An 18317-nucleotide genomic window follows, 5' to 3' on the forward strand; every position below is an offset into this window, starting at 1 on the left:
AAAATAGCAATATGTCACATTTAACCCCAACCATGTCAATAATGACATTAAATGTATTTTAATGTCAATACCCCAACTAAAAGGCAGAGATTGTCAATCCATTGACAATCATTAAAAAGAAATCCATTGTCAATATAAAGGATGGAAAAAATATACCACCCAAATACAATATAAAGAAAGTTGGAGAGGCTATGTTAATATCAAAGTAGATTTTAGAATAAGGAATATTACCAGGACATAAAGAGGAACAATTCATTTTGATAAAGGAGTCGATTCACCAAGAGTACATAATCTTAAGTGTATGTACCTAATAACAGTTTCAAAATACTTGAAGCAAAAAATAATGTAAGTAAAAGAATAAGACAAATCCAAAATTATACTTGTAGCTTTCAATCTTTTGAGTAGCTCTCAATGCTTTTCTCAGTAATTGACAGACCCAACAGACAGTAAATCAGCAAAGATACAGAAGACTTGGAACACCATCAACTTGACCTAATTAGTATTTAAAGAACACTACACTCAACAAGAACAGAATACACATTCTTTTCAAGTGCACGTGGAATATACACCATGGTAGACCAGCTACTGAGCCATAAAACAAGCCTCAGTAAATTCAAGAGGATTTAAATAATTCAAAGTATGTTCTTTTACCACAACAGAACTATTAGTTGATATCAATAACAGAAGCATACCTGGAAAATCTGCAAATATTTGGAAATAATGCAACATACATGGGTCAAGGAAAAAAATCAAAAGGGAAATTGGAAAATACTTTGAGTTGAATGAAAATGAAATCAAATTTGTGGGATGCAATTTAACGGTGGTTAGAGGGAAATTCATATCATTAAATTATTAAACATTTACACAAATCCCCACTTACCATTGGTATATTTTGCAAGGAAAAACGAGGAATAGAGGAAAAAATCCAGTCCTGAACACAATTCCAATCATAGAAAAGTAAACCACTACAGATAAAAGTCATAGGAGAAGGTATAAGTGGTATCAAAAGAAGCTCTGAACTTCAAAGTGCTTATCTTGGTAGCAGAGGCTTGCTGACAATACACACATAGGCTAACAAGAGGTTACATCCAGGAAGGTCAGTGACAGTAGGCTGGAAAAGGCAGGGGGTCAGTGAACAAGAGCAACATGGGCTAGTCAAGTTGATGAACTCTGATCCCAGAACAGAGGCTGTTGCTCTTGATTTTAAACGTTCCTTTCTAGGTATCGGTTGTCTTTGGGACATAATATGCTTATGACACCCAGAAATAAGAAGCCTCTCACTGGGTTCTGTCTCAAATTAAGGTAAGAAGAGAGATGCTGGGACTGCATGCTGGTTAAACTCTGTGATGCCCAAATGCCATCCCTATGTTAAAATCACCTGAGAAACTGTTTTAAAAAAATACTCCAGGTCCCCACCCCAAGAGAATCTGAGGTGGGGGCCTCCTAAAGTTTCTCAATTAATTCTAATGATTTCCAGTTTGGAAACTACTGGTATAATTATTACCACTAATAGCAACCATTGATACTACTTATCGAGTATTTGCCATGTGCTAGGTCCTGTTTTAGGTGCTTTACATGTATGTTAGATTTAATTCATTAGCAGAAGAGCATTTTAAAGGCAAGGTGAGGAAGTAGTTTCAGCAGAGTTCATCCCCACTCAGAGGAATAGAAATGGACAAGGAAAATCATCTTGACATACAGGTAACAACTTTTCAATTACTTGTAAAGATATGAAAAATGTGATTAACATTGATTAAAGCAATAAAAGGACTGAAGTCAGGCTTAGTTGTTTTTAAAAAAGACAAAAAAGGGGGAAAATGCGGATGCAGCAAGAAAGTATCCAAAGAGGTAGAGAGCATTTGCCTCTCAAATCTGATCTAATGCTGGGCTAGTATAACAGGTTGGTTTCAAAGGTTCTGTATAATACCAGAATGGGTTTAAATTCCAAGTTCAACATTCTCTCTCTGCCAGTGCCAACTCAGGGTCAAACCAGACCCCCAAAGACCTATACTCTCTAGGTCTAAGTAGAAATTGATTGGATTCCTGAAAGTCCCAAATCCTTCATAAAGCTTTCCTAGATAAACCTGTTGTGAAATAAACTTCCCAAATCACACTTAGTCTGAGGTAATTCTGAGTATTCAGCATCTTTTAAAAATGTACCTGGTCCATCTCCCAGATACATGTGGTATGAATACCTTAATCATTTTACATTTTGTTTCCTGCTTATCTCTTCCAGGCATGAATTTTTGTCTGTATTATCAATATCTTAGATCAATTATCCTGGAAAGCACAAACGCTGTCTGCATAATAATAACTAGCAGTGCCATATCCAATTATGATTCTTAATGTTCTTTGATGATAATGTCATATGTAACAGGAGATAAGGACTGTTACATACTGCATGAAATTAGGATCATGAAGGCCTTGAACATAGTACAATACCATTCTGATTAAAATCCAAGAAAATTTTGTGGGGACAGAGGGAATAGTAGCTCTTTATCAGAGCTAAAGTCTGATACTCAAGTCCAAGGACATCTATCTCTCACGTGACCAAAACCAGAGGTCAGGCTAAGCTAGAGATTAAGTACCAAATCACTTTTAGCTCCTTTTCCTGAAATGAAAGCTATTTCTGATTTGTGATTACGTATTTCTTAAGTTTATGTGCCCTGTGCCCAATCAGAATCTTCTCCCTTCTCTCTCCTTCTTCTATTAACCGCATCCATTTAGCAACACATTAAAGGAATTAAACTTTTTAAGCCTGACCCATGTAGAAATGGTCATTACAGCTTAAAGGAGTTCCTAAGAATCAGGAACAAAAAGAAATGACCCTTACATTATCTTCTCAGGTTGCCATACATCCTTTAGTCACTACTTCCAATATCCCTTGTTACTCTTAATTATCATTTCTATTTGTGCCTATAAATATAACAAAATCTGTGTTCAATTAGCATGAACTATCATCTTTTAAGCAGCTCCTCATTTTATCCTCTAGACCCAATAAAATCTCTTTGGCTCTGGTGGATAGTGTATCTAGAAATATTACTACAATTTTAAACATTTAAACTATGCTTCTGGTAAGTGATGAGATAAAATATTAAGCAGATACAATATTATAAGCTTCATTCTACCTAAAACCAAGGTAGTCTTGGAGATCAGTATCCATAAAAATGAAATAAAGGCCAGGCGCAGCTTTTACACTAATGAGATCTTGTTCATATTACTTGTATCATGGGAACCAAACAATGGTCACGAGAGTTTTCTGATATTTACAAACATGCTTATAAAAAGTAAGGCTATCATAAATCCCAGTTTACAAACCCTGTCCCAATATTCAAAAATGTTTTCCTGAACTGAACCAAATCATCAAAGACCTGCCTGTCTGGACCACATGTTTTGGTGTCATTGTAGAAATATCCTTACTAGAATGAACTGAAGTGCTCGCCATCAGCTAACACTTAAGGGCCATTTCAAGATATATGTTTTTGTTTTATTCACTGAAAAAGACATGGTTTCTTTGAAAATGCAAAGGAGAAGTTTCTTTCAGGTCTCAGTGTCAGGAAATATTCTCCACTGCAACTAGCTTTTTATTTGATGGACGCCGTAATTCCTGTAACTGACATTACCTTCTCTTTGTGGCCTGACAGTTTTTCAAAGCTAATTAATTCATGGCCCAATTGTACATAACATTTGGGGGTATTAATTTCATTCAGGATATTAATTTCACCCAGAAACGAAATTTTGTCATTTAATTTTAAAATAGTGTACTATAAGTTTTTTTTATAAAGCCTTTTTGGAACATGGTGGGGTAGAAACAATTACATAATTGGTGAAAAAATAAAGCTACCATTTCCACCTATATGTGAGTAAAGTGCTTCCTTGAAATAGAAAATACCCCTAATACCGTGGACCAGTTACTTTCCAACAATACATTGCAAATCACTTGTAGATAATTTGCCAAGGTAAGGAAAGCTTCTCTTTTACCCCTACCATTTAATCCAAGGTAGACCGATGAACAACTATCTTTCAACTTCTCACCAGCTCCAGATAAATTCAGGGTTAGTTATAAAGGTTTTAGACCTCCTTGGAACAAGACCCAGAAAAACAAACTTGCCACCTTAGGTCTATCTTTTTGAGAATCAGATGAAAGCTATAGACCTAGAAAAGTGCATGTATCCCAAATTTGTATTCAATTTCTGGGAGGCTTATAAATACTCCTAAGCCCATTGGTGAGCCTAAAGTCAAGAACTCCTTTCTGAAAAATGGCAAGCCTTGATGTCACCCACTAGAACTCATATTACATTATTGTCACGTAAAAGGTTCAAAGATGGGTCGGGGATCAGGGCTATCTTCTGTTCACATTACTTGTTAATAAAATATTCATACTGTGAAAACTGCCTCAAAAAGTCCTGCCTCTCTCATCTTTACTCCATAATCACCATATATGTAAGGTAGTAAGCCCTGCCTCCTTACCCATGTTTATTTTTTCTCAGAGCACCTCCCTCCACTTATGTATTTATTGTCTGTCTCTACTGACTAGAATGGAAGCTCCATCAAGGCAGGAAATTGTTGTGCTCATAGCTGTACCTCTGATGAATAAGAGGCACTCAAATATTTTTTGAACTAATCTCCTACATGTACTCTCTAAAGAAGCTGTCAGCCTGCAGGCCAAATCCAGGCTTCCACCTGTTTTTGTAAATAAAGTTTTACTGAACTCAGCCATATTTATTTATTTACATATTATTTATAACTGCTTTCATGCTACAATGGCAGAGCTGAGTAGTTGCAACAGGAACCACATGGCCCACAAAGACTCAAATATTCACTATTAATATCTGGCCCTTTACAAACAAAGTTTGCTGGCCCCCACAGCACTCATATGGCTCTTATTTCCCAAGCTAGACTGGAAGCACCCTTGAAACAGGAGTTGAGTCTTATACTTCTTTATACCTAGAACAGAGAAGATGCTCAAAAATAGCAATAACTATACAAATATAGATTTCCTACTTCCAACATAAATTATTTTTGTATAGTTAAACCCAAAGTTAGTATTTTTCATCATCAATGCATTTCTAGCAAGGCCACAACCAAAAATTACCTATGTTCAACAATTTAGGGGAACAGAGAGAAGAGAATGATGCTAACAAATTAGCAAACTTTGTAGTTCAAAATCACAATCATGTAATCTTTAAAATATAAATAAGACATAACAACTCGGAAAGCTCTTCCTGGTATGTTTCAGACAAATGATTTTAAGATGAACCACAGTTACTTTCTCAAAGAAAAAAACCACTGTAACAAAGTATCTCTTTTTATGCCGGGCACGTTATGGGTACTCAATAGTCACTGAATAGATGTACCCTCTCATAAATATTCGGCTCACCAATTTTTACAAATTACAATTACCTGAAAAGAGGCATCAGGATTTATACCCCTTTGCCAATTTTAAAATATACTGAGCATTTATCAATCCTTTAAAAAATTATATCCTTTCTGTAATTCTCTGAAAATTTTAATTTGCATTGGTATCACTATTTCCAAGGAACTGAAGACTAAATGGATAAATCTAGGCATGATAGCAGTTCACTGTTTGTTTACTCTAGGAACAAAGGTAATCAAACAGGATTTTTTCATATTATTGGTAAGACAGAATTGAGAAGAAAGGGCTAGGAACCTTATTATCTTTGCTAAGTTATTTTGAATGCATAACAATATACACAATGATATACAGTCATTTGAGAAAACTATTGTTTATTTAGAAAAAAGGTTACACTGGTAGAATTCAGTAGATAAAAAAATCTGTTTTAAAAATGTCACTGTTAAACTTTTCCAGACTAAAGTTCAGCAATACAAAGCTCCTGTAGCTGTAGAATTAAAACACAATTAACTTTTGATTCCCCCTACCAAGATTTTTCCAACATAATTACAAGAAAAACTGGCAAGGGACAAGTGAGCACTGGTACCTTTTTCTTTTTTAAACAGGATTTAATGTTGTACATGTACTATATAAAATGATTCCTAAGCACTGCATAAAACAATGCTCCCACTTTGTAGTGACTAATATTAAAAACAGGCCAAATAATAAATTAAAACTGAGTTTTAAAATGAGGTAAATTCAAAATGGTTCAATAATTGTTTATTTTCAGTTTCAAACAATAAAAAGAAAGCATTTCAGAATGGAAAAAAACCACAACTAAACCCAGGCAATATTTAGTTAACCTAAAGTGAAATTCTGTACACATGTAACCTTATTTGCTTGTTGGGAATTGTATGCAGCACATTGTGCTAAAATATGAGACAGTTAACACTTTCAGCCAGTACTGAAAATAAACATGTAGAAACTAAGCAACAAGTTAAAATATAGTAATGCAAAACTCAACAATTTTCTATTTTCCACATGGAGCAATAAAGCAGATAACTGAATAATTTAAGGAGATGCAAATGGGCCCTCTTCATTCATAATTCTCAGTAATCTACTCAGGAATATAAATTTCTGGTCACATCTGAACAATTTCATTCCAATTTCACCTGAAAGAAACAAAGTGATTATACTGATAGACAAGAAAGGAAGGAGGGGAGGGAGGGGAGGGAGGGGAGGGAGGGGAGGGAAGGAGGAGGAAAGGAGGAAAGGAAGAAAGGAGGAAGGAGAGAAGAAAAGGAGGAGGAGAGAAAGATGGAATTAAAAAAGGAGGAAGGGGAGAAAGGAGGAGAGAAAGATGGAATTAAAAAAGGAGGAAGGGAGAGAGGAGGAATGGAAAGGAGGGGAGAAGGGAGGGGGGAAAAGGGGAGAGGGAGAGAAGGGGAGAGACGGAGGAAGGAAGACTTAAGAAAGGTTAATGAGTCAATAACAAAAGCTTAAATTAAGTGCCTAGAAAAGGGTGAAATATTTGCATATTTCTTATTGTCCACTCTTAGAAATCATTAGAGATGGAAACATTATGATGACTTAAAAAAAGACATTGAACATTTTGGGGGGCATGAAACAGCAATAAGCAAAACATTTCATAGGTCAAGCAATAGCTTATTAAAAGTAAACAGAACATGTAGCAAAAGAACCTATTTTACACGATCAACAAGAGAAAAATGACATCACATTTTTCCACAAGGACATAATTTTAAGTGACTTATATTAAGATGCAATGTCTGCTAAATTATAAAAATTGCTTTAAAAATATATTGACTTAATTATACTCATTTCCTTTCCTTTATGTATTGACATTTTTCAAATACTGCATATTGAAATAAATTCAAAACATGATCATTACAACATGTGGCAAATAATTTCATATCTGCCTAACATTATTCTCATTCAAAATTTAAACTAATGCATAATGCATTAAATTTTATTGATGAAAATACTACATTCACATATTTCATAAAACTAGAGTAAGAAGGGGCCTTAGAAAATAATCACACTTGCATGAAATGCTGACAAATAATTTACAAATCATTTCTACACATTCTGTTCACACCACGTATATATCTTGACATTATCAATTAAAATTGCAGATACACTAATGTTGAACTTATAATTTAACACTTTAAATCATTGTTTCTGTCCATCAACTCATGAATAAACAAAATGTGGTACATAATCATACAATGGAATAACATTTACCCATAAAAAGGAATGGACTACTAATACATGCTACAACATGATGAATCTTGAAAACATGATGCTAAGAGGAAGAGCCCAGACATAAAAGGCCACGTATTACATGATTTCATTTATATGTAATGTCCAAAACAGGTGAATTTATAGAGACAGAAAGTACATTAGTGGTTTCCAGGGTTTGAGGGAAGGGGAGAATTGGGAGTGACTGCTCACAGGCATAGAGTTTCTTTTTGGGGTGACAGAAATGTTCTGGAATTAGACAGTGGTGATGGTTGCACAACACAGCAAACATACTGAAAACCACTTAATTGTACACTTTCAAATGGTGAATTTTCTCTCAATTTTTTAAATCGCAAAAAAAGGTCAATGTTCCAATTAAGGGCACCATGGTATCACAGTAGGGCCATAACTAAGAGAATAAGAAATGGGTTCTCAATTATGAAGATGTCACATTAGGAGAATTATTGAGCAAGGGAAATTTTGATGATATATTTAAGGGCACATTAAAGGATAAAATCGCTGTTGCTGTTACAACATATAAAGAAGATCTTTCCCAGGAACTGAAATTAAAATTTTTACAAGAAGCCAAAATCCTCAAGCAATATAATCATCCCAATATTGTCAAACTTATAGGAGTTCGCACACAAAGACAGCCTATCTACATCATTAAAGAACTGGTTCCAGGAGGCGATTTCCTCTCCTTTCTGAGAAAGAAGGATGAACTATTACTCGGTTAGTGAAATTTTCATTAGATGCTGCTTCTGGATGGCGTATCTCGAGTAAAAATTGTATACACAGGGACCTTGCTGCAAGAAACTGCCTGGAGGTGAAAATAATGTTCTGAAAATCAGTGACTTTGGAATGTCTCGTCAAGAGGATGGTGGTTATGTATTCATCTTCTGACTTAAAGCAGATTCCCATGAAATGGACAGCACCAGAAGCTCTTAATTATGGGAGATATCGTTCTGAGAGCGACGCATGGAGCTTTGGCATCCTCCTCTGGGAGACCTTCAGCTTAGGGGTCTGTCCATATCCTGGAATGACAAATCAGCAAGCACAAGAGCAAGTGGAAAGAGGATACTGGATGTCAGTCTCCTGGCAGAGTCCAGAGAGTATAAAATAATGTTGAAGTGTTAGGATTACAAACTTGGAAACCACCCCCAAGTTCAGTGAACTTCAGAAAAAGCTAGCTGTCATCAAGAAGAAAGCCATATTGTGATGAAATAGTGCCAAACTCAGCCTTTGGGACTCTATCTTTGGCAGAGTAATATTTTTCTTCTCATTAATATATATACCACGTTACCTACAACATTCTCCTAAGCTTATTTTTTTATTAATTATTGTTTAAAAATACCTGCTGCTTTAACCATTGTAAACAAAAAGACACAGGTTCTAAATGTAAGGGGTCACACAGATCTTTTTCACACCTAGGACTGTTGCTGTTTCTCAAAGGTTTTCTACTTCAGGCTCAGTTCAGTCTGCTGTCTTCTATCACAGACGTCTATCTTCTATTGGTGCTACAAACTGTATTGATAATACGTTTGCAGGATATATTCCAACAAAAGGTGGCCTTCCGCTCTGCTGAGACAAGACTATATTTGTAAGCATCATTTCATATTGGTAATTATCTGGACCTCCTAAGTTTTTCCCCTACTTTTTCTTTTCAGCCAGAAACAGATTAGATCCTGCTGTATTAGTAAGGCTGTCATTGCCTTATGTTTTACCATGCCCTCCTGTGCTCAAACATCCTCAAAGAGTTGAGGCAGTTGAATTTAAATGATCTTATAGAGAGCTATGACAGCAAGAATCATGTTTGAAAAGTAGGGTGATCTGAAGAAAAGAGCAGCTAGGGTGGTGATTAAAGTAGAGAAGAAAATGCAAATGTAAAATCAGCCTTCTTATCAGAGGTATGCCTTTATAAATACACACACTTTTTAATTTTATGATCAAATTCATCAAAAAGTCCTAAGAAATGTTTCAGTGGTTCAGAGATTTGTCATAAAAGAGCCCTCTTGATGGCAAAAAAAGAAATTTTTAAGAGCAACTATAAAATACCAGCCCACCAAAATAACAGCTTACTTTTAGTCAAGTGTCTTTCCCTCAGAGGCGGCATCCCAGAATTGCATTCCCTGCATTTTTACTAGTGTCTGAAGCTGTCAGGATTTCATGATCTCACTTTCTCTCTCTTACTCACATACACCCCAAGTAGAAAGACATATAAAGTTGGCGTTTTAAAAGTGAAACATATATTTACGAGGAAGAAAGAAGTTATGACGAGAAAGACATAGGGACAGCCATCCTAATTCCACTTTACTCCTTCATTTACCCTTACACTGGAACATAGTAATTCTTACAGCAAATAGTCCCTGAGATGTTTCATGTGCATAAAATGTAACAGAGAGTTAAATCTGGGATTCTATTGAGCTAAATCTTAACTGCACTCAGGGATGCCTCTCAGGATAAATGTGTGTGTAGGAGATAGACACACTCAGGGGAAAATGTGGCATGGGAGCCTTTTATAAGTGTTCATGTCTATGTCCAGATTAAAAAAAAAAAACAGCACCTTAATGACTATTTGGTCTACCTTAAGCAGAAGAGCAAGGAAATAGAAAATTCCTTGTGCCCTTTTCAACTGTTTGGTGTCTGTGAATAATACTGCACAGAACCTACAGCCAGTACTTTTAAAAAGTATAAAAGATGATAATGAAAAGAAAAAATAATTTGTGTCTATTATTTCAATCTCCTAACAAGAGTTTCATACACAGTTGATGGTTACTACATATGGATCAAAATAAAACAATATTAAATCTGCCCTCAAAAAATATGTTGCAGCATACAAAGCAACCTCTTTTTAATCAGTATGGTTTTCCTTTCTATCAAATGGTGTAAATAAACTGAATCTTCTTTTGATGGCAAAAAAGTCAGTGTTGCTCCTCATCAATGTGCACACTGATCCCAAAGAGACACACATAATATCTCTGTACATAACTCTCCATGTAAAGTTAAGAGTATCTAAAACATAGCAGATAATAAAGAAAAATGCTTGGTTGTTTGATTAGAAGGCAGGCATGTAGTTACTGCCTTCAACAAAATCACAATCTAGGGATGGACATATGTAACATACTCATATATATATATATATACACACACACATATATATATATAGGAACCAGTGACTAGGACTCTACAGGCAAGCCCACATGCACAAATGTAAGGAATGAGAAGCTACTAAGGAAGAAACTTAATCAAATACTCCCTATCCCAACATTTATTATCAGCATCTAGGAATATGCCTTAAAATGGCAATACATTTCTAAAATAAGCAATCTTTGAGAGTTTAGGAAGTTAGTTTCCAAGTATGAACTGAAGAAGGAAAAAAGAAAAAAGTCTTAGAGCAGGAATTACAAAAATCAATTGTCTCCAGGGGCCAGGAATGTAACAGAAACAAATCAAGCGAGCTGAGTAGGGACTAACTGAAGTGAACTGTAAAAAAAAAAAAAAAAAAAAAAAAGACAACAACAACAACAACAACAAAAAAAAAAAAAAAGAAAAGAAAAGAAAAGAAAAAAAGAAGGCCCTTGCTCAATCCAAAGGGAGGCAGGACCTAGGCAGGCCTAGCTGATTGTTGCCACACAGAAATCAGGGCACAATGTTACTACATACTCCAATTCTTCAAAAGAATCTGAAATTTGGATTTTGTTAATTCTTTTGATTTTTAAAAGCAACCGATTAAAAAAAAATTTTTAAATTGTGTAAGGCCAAGATGGTACATCTTAACAAGCCATATTCTGCCAAAGGGCTGACAATTTACAACCTTGGGTTTAGTGGATAAATTAGGTTACACATATGAGACTGGAGGTGAGAAATGGACTTGTAAAGTATATTTGGCCTTTTTGGAACAGAGGGTTAGAACAGGAATATTGTAGATGAAAAAAATACAGATTATGGATAGGATAGAGCTAAACTAACTGCTAATGTTCTTGGAAATAAAAGTCATAAGTCCAAGATAACAAAAAGCAGGATCATGCTTCTCAAAGTCTGGGAGCAAGTGTCAACTTATCAAAGCATCTGGTTCACAAAAGGATTCTCCAAAGTCTGCTAAAGTCAACATCCATGAGCTGAGGACCACACATACCAAAGTAAAATTGAGAAGCCAAACGATGGTTCTTAGAGGACAATTTTAATAGGCAGGAATTTTTAAAGAAGATTAAAGTAGAAGAAAATGCTAATGGCAAAGCAGCTAATAATATTCAAGAGACTAAATCAAGGAGAGGTAAGACGAATTTGAACAAAGACTTTATAGGTAACAGAAGATGCAGAGAAGAGGCAGAAAGTTTTGCAACTAAAAATAGGAGACAAAAAGAAGACTGGAAGAAATTTAATCTGGGTCACATTTATATACTATATTTTTAAATTCTAATGTGATCATTTTCATGTGTTTGAAATCAGAATACTTATAAAATCAATGTCATTTTTCTACCCACCTCCCTCAAAAAAATTGTTCTAAAAACCAACAATGAAATCTTCCATTTAATGACATCTTTTAATCATGGAAATGTGACGTGTAGAGCTCTCCTTTCTATAGAATAGAAAATAAATTAAAAAGGGAATGGGGGACAGATTTAGAAGTAGCCTATAGGTAGATGGTGCCAATCAGAAATGATGAGACTGATAAAGGAAGAAAAACAGAGAAAGACTTGACCAAACCTACAATGTATACAAATAGAGGCAGCCAAAAAACAGCCAGCAAGAGGAAAAAAAATCAACCAGAACCTCACAAAATTAAGAGTCCTACCCAAGAAGATAGTACAAATTTGTCAACCAGAAATTGAACAGGATGAACATCAAGCTAAATGTATCTTTAAAAAGATATCTCAGCCTAGAAGCTTTGCTACAAGACCACCAGCCAAACAACTAACCTTGGCCAGTCTTTTCATGCCTTTGTTCCTGGGTACAAACTCACGGCCAGGGTAAGAATGACTCAAATCTGTAGCACAACCTTTACATACAAAAGAATAATATTTAGGTACTGAGTAAAAGATGTATAAAATCACAGTGAAAGCTGTCAGTAACAATGGTTGACCCATTCCTAATGAAGATACGAGATGGAGGCTTTTCCTTTTTTTAACAGGGAAACCATATGTGAAAGCAAAATGCCAAAAGAAAGGTTAAGATGAAAAATAAAAAAACAAAGAAAAATTAAGAGTTTATACCTCACCAAGGAAGACAGTTACTTGTCTGGGTGGGATGGGGCAGCAAGAATTGAAGAATAAGCAGTAACATTTCTTTTACAATCTAATTTTTTAAAATCATTAAATTCTAAATGCTCTTTCTTAACTCTTGTTTACCCTACTCTACTACTTAGATAATAAGCACAGAATAACAAAGCAGAAAAAGCACAGCACTCATCAGGTGTTGCCTATCTGGCAACCTCAAATCCCTGCTTTGTAGCCAAAATAAATATAACAAAATCCATACCCTAACACCCATACCCTTATACAGAACTGACTCTCAACATTTCTCACTCTTAATCTAAACACCAGTAAATAGCCTTGGTTATCTCTCCGGTTTCATAAAAAATTAGATGCAGCCAATAATATTAGGGGGGAAAGATAGACAGCAAGTACACTTAATATATTAAGAAGTGATAGCTAATATGGAAGAAAATGGACTATAAAAAAGCAAAGTCAACAACTTCAAATACAGCTATCTGGAACTATTAAATGTAAGGGGCAAATCATCCCACTTACTTCAATAATCCTCAGGCATCACCAAACAATGAACTATTCAGATAATCTACAAGTGCTCAAAAAAGGCTATATTAGGGTCTAAATACTCTGTCCACTACAATGGACATACAATTTATTTAAGATGGTTAAAATACTTTTTAATATCACATAAAAGATAAGTGCATGACCTTGAAAACAAAGATGCACACTTTAAATTCCAGAACTAAAAGTGCAGACAATATTTTCTGGCTTTGCAAAACATGGGCAATGGTAGAAAATGAGGCACAAAAACTTAAACAAAAATCTTTGGATAACATGCCTGCATCAGAAGGCAAAAAGAACAGAGAACACTAAAGGATAAGAAGACCTAGTTTGAGTATTGACTCTGCTGACTAATATCTCTGTGATCTTCTTCAACTTAACCTCTCAGAGTCTTAGTTTCTTCACCTATAAAATGCAGATACCACCACTATTTACAGGGCTATAGTACTTTAAAAGGGTAATTATCCAAAGAAGATGGGAATGAGTGAAGAGAAAGCCAGATGTTCTTAAATACATATTGGTGCTTTAAAAAAAAGTGTGGCTAATCAGCAAGCTTAAAATGAAAACAGCTGCAAAATGACTGTGACTCTTGTTTTGCATCTATGCCCAAAGGCTTGGTCATAATATTTAGGTGAAAAATTCAAGTAGTTGTATCTTGCAAAATGAACTTAGCTTCTTCAACATCATCAGACCTCGTTTTATGTTTCTATCTTTAAATGAAAAGGAGGTGAGAGAACACGCACCTTGATTGAAAGTCTTCATTATCTGTGCTTGTCCGAGGACTTATGAGTAGATGACAAATTAAGGGAAAACAACTTTTGGGGGGGGGATAGTGTCTCACCTTTTAGTACAATCCCTTAGCTTGCAAGGCCTCATTGGCTCTGACCAGCCTGGTAGCCCCAAACTCTACCAGCTCTGCTCCTCTGTCACATCATTTTGCCCTTCTAGTCCCCATGCCCCAAGCCCAAGGGACTTTCTGCTCCCTTTTTTCCTCTCAGTGATAACACAGCCAGAGGGACTATAAATCCCCTGGTGGCACAGAACACCTCAGTCACTACAGAAGTTTTTTTTTTTAAAAAATCAAGAACATCAAGTCTCCCACTTCCAGATTTCATACATTTGAGAGGATTAACTGGAAAGACCATTTAAAAGCAAATAAGCCCTTAGACATTTAGACCACATACTACAATGGTACAATTCTAAACATGACCAGTATCAAAGCTTTCCATTACACTGATAGAAAACATCAATGAGATGAAAAGGATATTGCTTCTTCTCTTCCTTTCCTCCTGAACTGTCCCGTTTCTCTTTCTTTTCTATCTTTTCTTTATCATGCCTGGACTCCTATAAGGAATGGTGGAATTAGTTGGGGAAGGGAAAACCAAATATAAAAATCAGCTCAAAATCCCTTTTTATCACCCACCAGCCATAATTTTTCTTCAAAAACTTACTTAATATGACACCAAAAGCACAAGCAAGAGAAAAAATAGATACATTGGACTTCACCAAAAGTAAAAACATTCATGCATCAAAGAACACTATCAACAAAGTGAAAAGACAGCCTACAGAATGGGAGAAAACATTTGCAAATCATATATCTCATAAGGATCTAGTGTCTGAAATATATACAGAACTCTTACAACTAAGCAACGAAAAGACAAACCACCCAATTTTAAAATGGTCAAATCATCTGAATAGATTTCTCCAAAGATATACAAATGGCCAACAAGCACTCAACATCATTAGTCATTAAGGAAATGCAAATCAAAACCACAATGAGATACCACTTCACACCTACTAGAATAGCTATAATAAAAAAACAAAAACAGAAAATAACCAGTGTTGACAAGGATGTAGAGAAACTGGCACCCTGATACATTGCTGGTAGAAATATAAACTGTACAGCTGCTGTGAAAAAGAGTTTGGTGGTTCCTCAAAAAGTTAAACGTAGAATTACCATATAACCCAGAAATTCTACTCTTGGGTATATATCCAAGAGAACTGAAAACAGGTATTCACATGAATACTTATAGCAGCACACAAACATTCACAGCAGCACTATTCACAATAGCCAAAAGATGGAAACAGCCCAAAAGTCCATCAACTGACAAACGGATAAACAAATGTGGTATATTCACATAATGGAATATTATTTAGCTATAAAAAGAAATGAAGTAATGAAATGTGCTACAACATGGAAGAACTTCAAAAACATTATGCTAAGTGAAAGAAATCAGACACAAAAGACCACTTGTTGTACGACTCTATTTATATAAAATATTCAGAACAGGTAAATCCGTAGAAATAGAAAATAGATTTATGGTTGCCAGGGGCTGAGGGGAGGGGGAAATGGGAGTGACTGCTTAATAAGTAGAGAATTTCCCTTTGGGGTATTGAATGTTTTAGAACTAGATAGAGATGATGAGTGCATAACATCATAAATATACTAAATGTCACTGAATTGTACATTTTAAAATGGTTAGTTTTGCATTATGTGAATTTTATCTCAATTAAGAAACACTTATTTAAAAGGAGTAGCCTATCTTTTAAAGCATAGAGAATTAAAACGTTCACCTTATAATTTTTTAAAACTGCTATGAAGTATAAACATATGGTATATATTTTGATTATATGCAATAATATTCTGTAAACAATTTATATTTTAGTAATGGCTTATTACTTTATGGTAGATGCCTGAGATTTATTTCAAATATCATCCATTAAAATGTAAGAGAATGCACCTTATACTTAATTTTAAAATCAAATGTAAGCTTCAAAAACAAAAACGAGTTCAGTAGGAGAAAATGTTACAAAAATATGTTTCAAATCACAATTAATAAAGACTTTATAACCTAGCCCGGTGGCTCACACCTGTAATCTTAGCACTCTGATAGGCCAAGGTGGGCGGATCGTTTGAGCTCAGGAGTCCAAGACCAGCCTGAACAAGAGCGAGACCCCGTTTCTACTAAAAAAAAATAGAAAGAAATTTGCTGGACAACTAAAAACATATAGAAAAAAATTAGCCGGGCATGGTGGCGCATGCCTGTAGTGCCAGCTACTCGGGAGGCTGAGGCAGTAGGATCACTTAAGCCCAGGAGTTTGAGGTTGCTGTGAGCTAGGCTGATGCCATGGCACTCACTCTAGCCCGGGCAACAAAGCGAGACTCTGTCTCAGAAAAAAAAAAAAAGACTTTATGACACTGTGATGGCCAGGGAAAATACATGTGACCATATTTTTAAGAATAAAGAGGAACTAAAAGCAAAGAATTGGTGGAGAAAAAAAGAAAATACAAAGAAAGGCTGAAACTCAATGAACAGAAATAGGTGGGAGTGGAATGGAGAGGAAAAGAATCTCAGATGTATACTAACTCTACCCTCTCAGGGATTTGGGACTAAACTGGCACAAATTCCCCAAACAGATAACTTGCTCTCTCCCAATGCCTCCTTTTCCCGACCCCAAATAATTAACAAAAGACTATTTGACTAGGAAAAAACTCAATGTTTGCTACATTTTCAAAGGGTTGATTTTTTTTTTTTAAGGAGAAGCATATTATTCCTTTATTTTCCTAATTTACCTTTTTGCCACCAGAGGAGATCTTATCCATCTTCTCAGATTTAAATGAATCACCACCTTTTTCTTTGCCTGAAGATTTTGACTTATTTTTATCCTTGTCTTTCTCATTTGGATAAGGAGACTCACATGGACTTTCACTTTTGTGTTTTGAAACCCCCACTAAAATTACAAAAGAGAATCATGAAAGCCTTTTCCAATTCACTTTGACGATTGTTTTGAAGGTATTAATAAGGCTACCCCAGCCTGAGCAAGAGCAAGGCCCCATCTCTACCAAAAATAGAAAAAATCAGCCAGGCGTGGTGGTGCGCGCCTGTAATCCCAGCTACTCACGAGGTTGAGGAAGGAGGATCACTTGAGCCCAGGATTTTGAGGCTGCAGTGAGCTATGATGATGCCACTACACTCTACCCAGGGCAAAAGAGTGAGACCCTGTCTCCAAAATAAATAAATAAATAAATAAATAAATAATTAAAAAAAGAAGTCTACCTACTTGTTCCATTTTCCTCTTTACGCCTCTTGGTCAAGTCCGGTGGTACTTCACGGTCATTGTTTGAGTGATCCTAGAACCAAGAATTGTGAACTACATTGACCAAAGGCTTATGTTTTCTTAAGTATTACTTTCATAAAAGAAGGGCACAGCTAAGTAGCATTGCAGAATATTTGCAGTAGTTTCACGTACTTGGTACAATGGCATGAAAGACAAGCAGAGCTGGTAGGGATTATTAAACTGAAGATCCTTATCACTATAGAAGATGCAAACACACTTCAGGGTGAAAATACCAGTTAAACCACAAAATAATAAACTGCCATGGAACAAACTAGTATTTCTAAAAAGGCAACAAACATACTGCTGTACATGATAAGGAGCTTTCCAAACTAGTTTTAAAAAAATTACAAACCCTTTTCCGTTCTTTCCTGTCCTTTTCATCTTTTTTCTCTCTTTCTCTGGATCTCTCCCTCGACTTGTCCAAATCTTTCTTGTCCATTTCTCTCTCCTTACTCTTGGACAGTGGTGGAGGAGTATGATTAATGTAGAGCTGTTAAATTAAGGCAATATTACTAAAGATTATTAGTTTTCCAGTATTAGCATCATTTGCTTACTAAATGAAAGAATTGGCAGTTAGACCCAAAGTCAAAATGGGTCAGGTGTCTGGATTATGAAAGGTAAAATAAAAGGGCATGGCACAAATTATACAAGGCTTTTAGTCTTGGTCTTTACCATTTAAACTGTACCAGTTCATTACTGCCTCAATTGAGACTCACTAGTAAATTCACAAGCTATAGTATTCCTTATAGCTCTCTTATAAAGACTTAAAACCATCATTAAAAGAGTCCATATATGAAAAATAGTGATTGGACTTC

The 18317-nt window shown here is 35.4% G+C and overlaps 1 protein-coding gene and 1 pseudogene across 10 annotated transcripts in view; one reads left to right on the forward strand and one right to left on the reverse strand.

Annotated features, from left to right (window-relative positions):
* The first annotated feature begins 1817 nt into the window (after positions 1-1817).
* Positions 1818-8831, forward strand: LOC123628173 (annotated as a pseudogene).
* THOC2 (THO complex 2) overlaps positions 7098-18317 on the reverse strand; it is a 112803-nt gene continuing 101583 nt past the window's right edge. For 4 of the 10 annotated variants that reach the window (XM_045538825.1, XM_045538824.1, XM_045538823.1 and 1 more), the window contains 6 exons: positions 17855-17992; positions 17446-17515; positions 16958-17115; positions 14651-14727; positions 14127-14172; positions 8564-8646 (listed from right to left, as the gene is read on the reverse strand). In XM_045538825.1, coding sequence (XP_045394781.1) covers positions 14145-14172; positions 14651-14727; positions 16958-17115; positions 17446-17515; positions 17855-17992 — 471 coding nt within the window. In that variant the 3' untranslated portion in view covers positions 8564-8646; positions 14127-14144. Of the gene's footprint in view, positions 9194-14126; positions 14173-14598; positions 14728-16957; positions 17116-17445; positions 17516-17854; positions 17993-18317 lie in introns of those variants that run through there. The other 6 variants (XM_045538821.1, XR_006731785.1, XM_045538827.1 and 3 more) reach the window with 6 other exon arrangements.

Source organism: Lemur catta, chromosome X (assembly GCF_020740605.2).
Source record: "Lemur catta isolate mLemCat1 chromosome X, mLemCat1.pri, whole genome shotgun sequence".
NCBI classification, from domain to species: domain Eukaryota; kingdom Metazoa; phylum Chordata; class Mammalia; order Primates; family Lemuridae; genus Lemur; species Lemur catta.